This window comes from Cydia splendana, chromosome 13 (assembly GCF_910591565.1).
Source record: "Cydia splendana chromosome 13, ilCydSple1.2, whole genome shotgun sequence".
Lineage (NCBI taxonomy): Eukaryota > Metazoa > Arthropoda > Insecta > Lepidoptera > Tortricidae > Cydia > Cydia splendana.
Genome location: NC_085972.1, coordinates 10,491,760 through 10,499,337, shown reverse-complemented (window position 1 = coordinate 10,499,337; position 7,578 = coordinate 10,491,760). Strand labels below are relative to the sequence as shown.

The 7,578-nt window shown below is 36.2% G+C and overlaps 1 protein-coding gene across 1 annotated transcript; it reads left to right on the top strand.

Moving 5' to 3' along the window:
* The first annotated feature begins 136 nt into the window (after window positions 1-136).
* LOC134796035 (sodium channel protein Nach-like) lies at window positions 137-6,274 on the top strand. The gene is made up of 10 exons (XM_063767958.1): window positions 137-319; window positions 947-1,141; window positions 1,480-1,617; window positions 2,139-2,285; window positions 2,752-2,833; window positions 2,931-3,016; window positions 3,548-3,747; window positions 4,220-4,385; window positions 5,328-5,437; window positions 5,960-6,274. The coding sequence occupies exons 1-10, from the start codon at window positions 210-212 to the stop codon at window positions 6,217-6,219; spliced, it is 1,494 nt and encodes a 497-aa protein (XP_063624028.1). The 5' UTR covers window positions 137-209; the 3' UTR covers window positions 6,220-6,274.
* Window positions 6,275-7,578: the final 1,304 nt, after the last annotated feature.

Below are 7,578 nucleotides of genomic sequence, written 5' to 3'. Positions count from 1 at the left end.
AAGGTATTTATATGCTCGTGCATAATAGTCATTGTGCAACATAACAGACACGAAATTATGTGATTGAACCTGCAATTATGGAATTAAATATTTAATGACGAAATACCAACGAATGCATTTTTATTCAAAATTTTCATTCCCCGTTGAGCTTTTAAATGATTTGAGCGTAAAATATATTTCGAAATGGCTGAATAGACTCGAAAGTTAAAATGTCGACGCCGCCGACAACGTGCAAGGCACTTGTAAAAGATTATTGCGAAAACTGTACATTTGCTGGAGTACACTTTATTGCTGACGATACGAAACATTGGTTTGAGAGGTAAGTTAAAATATACTGTAGAGTGCCTATAGTCTACAAAGCAAAGGCATTATTTATATCTTTCTTTAATTTTAAATAATTTTAATATTGTTGATAAATAATTGTAATATAAAATGTCTAACTTGTAACATGACCCACGCTTGTAATCGGGAAGGAACTAGCTCTTGAGACACAGGGAAACCTACTTTGAGAGCCAGGAACCAATGTTATGTAACAACTCAAAGTTGCAATAAAGATTATTTTATTTTTATTTTTTATTAGATAAAAAACGAGAACACTAAAACACTTCACGGTTTTAGTAAGTGGGCTCTAACTTGTTCTCTTGTTATTTTAAGTCACGATGAGGTAATAAAACAAAGGGAGTAAGGAAGGCCACGCTCCCTAAAAATTAAGGTCTAATTTTTATTATACCTATTTATAAGTAGGTAGGTAGGAACTTATATTGCGTTAGGTATTGACTTTGGCGAGGTCCACCCGGGCAATAGATTTTCTATTGAGGGAACTTTTTTGTACCGATCACTAAATACCTAGAAATCTTTTCAGGAGTTTGTGACCCAACTGTTCAATTATTAAATGATTTAATTTTGTTAGATTTCCGAATTCTTTCACATAATCTTATAATTCTAGATGGTTCTGGTTGGCTCTAGTGATTCTCTCGTGGTACGGTTCCGCTATCCTGATCATAGCGGCATGGGATGCGTTTCGGGACAGCCCCATCAGCTTCGGCTTGGAGACCACGTACACCAAGTGGAACACGGAACTGCCCTCGGTGGCCGTGTGTGAGGCCGCTAACGATGATAAACTTTTCAGCGTGTGTGATGCGTAAGTCAGGTCGTCAGGTCTATATAAATATAAATGATTATATATATATATTATGTGGTAACGAAATAAGTAATAAAAAAATAAAATATTCTATGGATTTACTCTCTACCATAGATTTAGAAATAAAATCGTAAAATATTTTCACACTGCAACGTAACATGGAAAAGAGAGGCAAAATACTTGCCATAATTTAAAAGTGTACTTAGGTAACTTGGATGCGAATAAAGATCTCTATATCTATCTACTTATTAGGTTCTATAAGAATCTTAGCTTATGTAGGTACTCTCTCTCTTCAAAGCACTCTGGTCCTGAGGAGACGCTCCTATGTTTTGTTTCAGTATTTGGCCTCCGGACCACCTTTTGGATCTAGAAGACGCCTTAAAAGACATCACCTACTTCCGTGGAATTTCGTACAGTCTCACCGAAGTATGTGCTATCGAAAAGCCTGACCCTGGGTGTCTCTTGTCTAATTACAGGTATTTTAATGTAGCGTTAAGTACCTAAATATTTAATGAAATGAAACAAAAGGGTACAAAGGGTGAAGGGGGTAGGATAAGGGTAAAGGGTAGAGGGTAAAGGGAGTACTTGCAGAATATAAGAGTTTTCACGGCGATAGCTCTTTTTTTTTTGAGGAAAATACAACCTGTATCTGAACGAAAAGCAATTACTCAAACCCGTTAATGTTTAGGTCATACTAAGCAACTTTTACTATGGGACCAACCCCGAAATCGCGAAAAAAAATTGACTCTTCCATAGGAAATTACAACATCAGACCAGCAAAATATATGAAATAACCAATTTTTTTTCCGTGTTTTCGGGGTTGGTCCCATAGTAAAAGTTGCTCAGTATGACTTAAACATTTAACGGGTTTGAGTAATTACTTTTCGTTCAAATACATACTGTATAGTCAGCGAAAAACCCTCAAATTGATATTACATGGATGGAAAGTCGAATATTTTTTTGCATACTGGTTGTATTGTGTTATTTTATATTACAGCTACTACGCCAGTCTGATACGCAGTGCATGTCCAGAACTCATTGTAAACTGTTCTTATAACGACGTGCCTTTCGACTGTTGCGAATACTTCCAGCCGATAGAAACTGACGTGGGAACCTGCTTTATCATCAATTCCATTCAAACTGAGTATGTTACAGTTATAAACATCTAAAGCTTCTTTACTTTCTTTGCTGTTACCTAAAATAATAGGGGAGCTTAGGCCTTTATTAAAAAACGGAGTGGACCGGTGGGCTTATAATTCCGCGAGGCCGCAAAGGCCTCCTTTTCGGAATTATTTCGCCTACTTAGGACTGATAATTTGAGCGTGATTAAAGTGTATTTAGCCATTCCGATAATGTTTTTGTAACATTTTCTATATTCAATTATTTTTGTATTAAAGCAAAAACGTCTGCCAACGTCTGCAAAGAAGCTTAGAAATGAAATTAAAAGTGGAAAAACTAACTATTGCGGGCGAGGATCGACCCCGATAAAAAAATAAACATTTTTCCATGCCGACATTAGTCGCCTAAATCTCGAACTCGCGACTTTTTGAACACTAGCCCATCGCTCTGTCAACTAAGCTACCGAGACTTCACACGATATTCTGTTTTAGGAAACCAAAACCATTTCCGATGGTAAGCAATATGAGAAATAAGCGGTCAAGCATTAAGTTCGAATTGTTATTGCCCTCAACGGTAAGACTTACTGAGAATTCTTATCTACTCATATGTAACAATACAGTATCAAACACTTGTACAATTTGTACAATTTAATCAGTTATATGTTTGACAGATGTACACACTGGGGAATGACGAGGTCCCAAGTATTACTACGTTACAGTCATCAACTATGAAAATTCAACTCGGACATAAATATAGGTAATGTTTACTTATTGTACCATTAATTTGAAGCATTCTATGAAATCCGTAAAGTTTACTACTCGTATGTTTTAAACGAGGCATTTTCATCAGAATCTCGTTATATAGGGAGAAATTAATATTAAAGTAAAGCAACTAAGTATAGCCAACAAACGTCGACATTATAGGGAGCGAATCGTTATTAATTTTTATTTGAAAACATAATATACCAACAGCATTACAGTCGAAACCAAATCACTGTACACATCAGATTAAAGAAAACATAATGTAGGTAAGTATTTACACAATTTAGGAAAATCAGATCACAATCAACTTTCGTCCATGATGTCCATCATCTCACTACCGCAGACACAACACATCTGACACACAACCATCCATCGACTTGCAAACATATCACATTTATATTGAGTTACGTGATATGGAGTTTTATAGGTAGGTACCTTAATTAATACCAAGATATTAATTACTTTACTCTCCGAGAGAGCCCCGTACGTCCGCCGAAATTATGCACACATGGGTATAACATTTCAGTCGCCAAGTCGCGGTGCGGGATATCGAGAATGACCCACTAATAGTAGAGACGACCACAGAGCAGCGAGCTTGTAGGTTCCACGAAGAGAACGAAGACGGCCTGTACCCGCACTACTCCTACAGTGCCTGCACCGTGTTGTGTCGGAAAAGAGCGCAGATGGACCTTTGTAAATGCAACGATCATTTTATGCTTGGCACGCGTAAGTTTTTTTTCTTACGGAGGTACGCTTTGTAGGAGGTAAAAGTGTGGTAAAAGTACCAATAAGTAGAACTAATGACATTCGCAATAATGGGGTACAAAGACAAAAGGCATTCGCTGAGACAGGTAGAAGTGGATGCAATTTAGACCACGCCAATCCGACGCCAATTTAGACTAGATATATTATCTTTTAGTGTAAAATATGTGCATGTTTACTTTAAATATTAACGTTCCAGAATTTACCTAAACCTAGCGATTTACCTGCTAAATATTTTAACTGATTACTACCTACATATGATTATGACCCCTTAGTACCAAGTTACGTGGGTGATACCTATACCTACTGATCTACTTTCGTGCCCACCAATCTAAACGCATCCGGAATTCAGATCTAATTAATGCATATAAGCATCAGAGGCATCAGAACACTGTCATGACTTGGTGACGATGTTAATCAATGCTGTAATTTCTAGCTGAATCAGATCGCTGCAACATATCGGGTCTCGCATGCATACACGCGCACGCCAACTACCTGACCACCCTCAAACCGCACTGGGCCACCCGACCGGGGCTCTCTTGTGACTGCCTCCCGTCTTGTGACGAGACGGAGATCACCATCATTAAAGACGTTGATATGTCGTAAGTAAAAACAAACAATACCCCTGAAAATATTTTTACCACACCAGCTCGTAAAGGCTCTCTTTACATTTAAAAAACTGAAGAGAAAGTTTATTTTGTAATGTTTATTTTATCCACAAGAGTGGTAAACATTATACCTATTTATTTGAATAAAGAATAAGGTAATTTAATGCAAATTTTCAATTGGTGCCTTCTTCATTGGCTAGTATAATTGGCTTTAAAGTGATGATTTTGAATGATAAATATTTAACAACGTTCATTTGAATTTGATATGTAATGTGATAATATCAGTATTCCAGATTCCAGTTCTCGCAGTTCATTTTACAAAATACATAAGCACCTATAAAATATTACTCTATAGAGCAGTCCATGCAACGTGAAAGTCAAATCTAAAAATAAATATGAGAACAGGTGTTGTGTAAAGGGTTAATTTAGCTAAAGTACTAAGATTTCTAGAAATTAAATTTTAATCAACTAAGTGAGTGTCAAATTAGCAGACGAGTATCTAACTAACCGGTCTTTAATCGAATTAGTGCGAGCATTCCGCCTACCCGTTTTAAAATAAAATGAATATTTTCAGGCAAATTTCTTCATAAGTTTATCTAAGTAGGTACACGTTCACTTTCCTATTTTTTATTTAGACAGCTGTTGAGAGATACAATCACTATACTAAAGCTATACTATCAATATCTCTGTCAGTTAATTCGAATGGGTGATGCGGGATCAAAGTTTATGTTATGTTACTACTTACTTTTCAACATTAATACTTGATTACTCTGTGTTGGTACTGTACGTACATGAATGGCCATGGCTAAAGGAAATACCGTATGTTTCCCGTAATAAAATAATGTAGATTAATATAATTTCTGTCAATTGTAAGGCTTATTTCTTGTCACGTGTGTTCTTGTATATCTTAAATTAACCGGAAGAATGTTTTTTTAGGCATCGCTCAAAGAAGGATAAGAAAAAAGCATCAATAGAAATGGTCTTAGCTTACTTGCCCACTGAAAGGTACAAACGAAACGTCGTAAGAAGCCGCCTTGACCTCGTCGGTAAGATTAGATCAATTCCACTTAGTTTCTATCTAGCATGTATGAGAAAGATTACCATAGATATTATTTTCGCATTCTTGTTGTAATACCCACGAATGATTCAAGGTCGTAACCTTGTAGAGTCGCCGAAATAAAGGTCATTAATTAGGTACCTACTTCAGCAAGCGCAATCAAATTGAGCAATAAAATGGGTCACTGTGTATGGAGTTTCTGTTCAAATTGACCCGTTCTCATTGCTCTCGTGGTATTATCGTTTCATCTGTCGTTTTTATTTTGCAAAGTTCTTGCCGTTTTATTTTAGACTTAATAATGTAATTGACTTAAGGATTTCGCGGTAGTATCTTAACGTTTAATAATTACTCTATCCTCCTAAGTCCTGAGTTCCTTTAAAAAGAACAAATTAAAATAGAATTTCGAACTATAATGGAATAAAAGAAAGTTCCAAATTCAAAACTGCAAAAATGACTCTGGGTCTTAGGAGGCTATACCTACCTAAATCGTAACTACTGCTTTTTTGTTTAGTATCCGTCGGTGGAACAACGGGTTTGTTCGTCGGAGCCAGCATTATAAGCTTCGTAGAACTGATTTGGTATTTCACCATTCGTTTCTGCATAAACATATGGCTAGAACGGCGGGCAAGAAGAACTACCGCCGTACTGCCTCAAGATACAGAAATAGTGCGGATTGCGTATAATAGAGAGCAGAATGATAATGAACAACGTCCGTATACTAGCAGCGGAGTCCCACAGTCCCAAGTAGAGTATGACAAATTTTATTCGTAATCGAGTAACAAATAACAAGTTACACCTTTAAGCATAAGATTGCCTACCGCTTTTTAAATATGTGTCGAGGATGATAGGTAGGCAAAATGGCTAACACTAGCCATTCATTTTTGCATTTCTGTCTACACAGACAGATCTTTCAAGAAGCTTTCGAACCAAAAAACCAGCAACTAAGTCCCACAATTATCTCTGTTGTTCGATTGTTAATAAAATTCATGATACTGTACCGTGTCCATGATGAATTTTATTCACAATCGAACAACAGAGAGAAGCTCAAACTTTTGCGCGCTTAGAAATTTTCTGCCTCTAACTTTGCAACGTTAGCCACGTCAAATTAAGCCGAATTTGGGCAATCTGCGGAAATAATTCGTGTAGTTTTGAAAATTGGTACAGGCATACCTTGTGGTGTCTAGATAAACATACTAAAAGTCCTCGAGGGTAGGGGGTGTGTTGAGGGTGTAGGGGGGGTTGAAGGTACCTTTTTTCATATTTTTGCTCATATCTCGAATATCTGTACGAATAGCATTATAATTACTTTGGGCAAAAATTTTAACATTAAATTTCCTACAAATTTGGTTATGTTTATTTTTACTCTGCGATCAATACTTTAGGAGCTCCAGACTGTTAAAGTTAAATAAGAGATAAAAAATAGACGGTTTAATAAAACGTCGTTTTTTCGTAATTGTTCATCATAAATAAAAAAATTAGTTTAGAATAAGCAAGCTAAGCAACCTGCTGATAAAATATAAAAAAACCGCCCAAGAGCATGTCGGGCCATGCTCAGTGTAGGGTTCCGTAATTACCCGTCCGTCAAAATAGACTATTTGCAAAAACTCAAAAACTGCTAGACCGATTAGGTTCGCTATATTTTTTCTTGAAAGTCTTTACTAAGCTTTACTTGTACGATTATTTTCATATTTTTTGGACCCATGGTTCAAATATTAGGGGAACTAAAGTGGAAAACACAACTATGTTTCTTTCAGATCGATTATTTCCGAAAATATTAAGTTGATCAAAAAATGGTCCTTAAAGACCCTTATTCATTTTAAAAGACCTATCCAACAACCCCCCACACTATAGGGTTAACGCGAAAAAAAATTTCACCCCACTTTAATGTAGGGGAGCCACCCTAAATAAATATTTTTTCTAGTTTATATTTTACGACTTTGTCCGCGTAACTGATTTATATATTTGTGTCAAATATAATCATAAAAATTTAAAAAAATATTTTTTTATGGTGGCTGCCCTACATTAAAGGGGGGATGAATTTTTTTTTCGCTTCCACCCTATAGTATGGGGTGTCGTTGGATAGGTCTTTTAAAACAAATAAGGGTCTTCAAGAACCATTTTATGATCAAC

What these genes read in the sequence shown, in the direction of transcription:
- LOC134796035 (XM_063767958.1), top strand. Translation starts at nt 210, where the DNA reads ATGTCGACGCCGCCGACAACGTGCAAGGCACTTGTAAAAGATTATTGC. An exon ending in TGTCTCTTGTCTAATTACAG is followed by an intron (nt 1,618 to 2,138) that starts GTATTTTAATGT and finishes TTTATATTACAG; the next exon opens with CTACTACGCCAGTCTGATAC. An exon ending in CAACTCGGACATAAATATAG is followed by an intron (nt 3,017 to 3,547) that starts GTAATGTTTACT and finishes ATAACATTTCAG; the next exon opens with TCGCCAAGTCGCGGTGCGGG.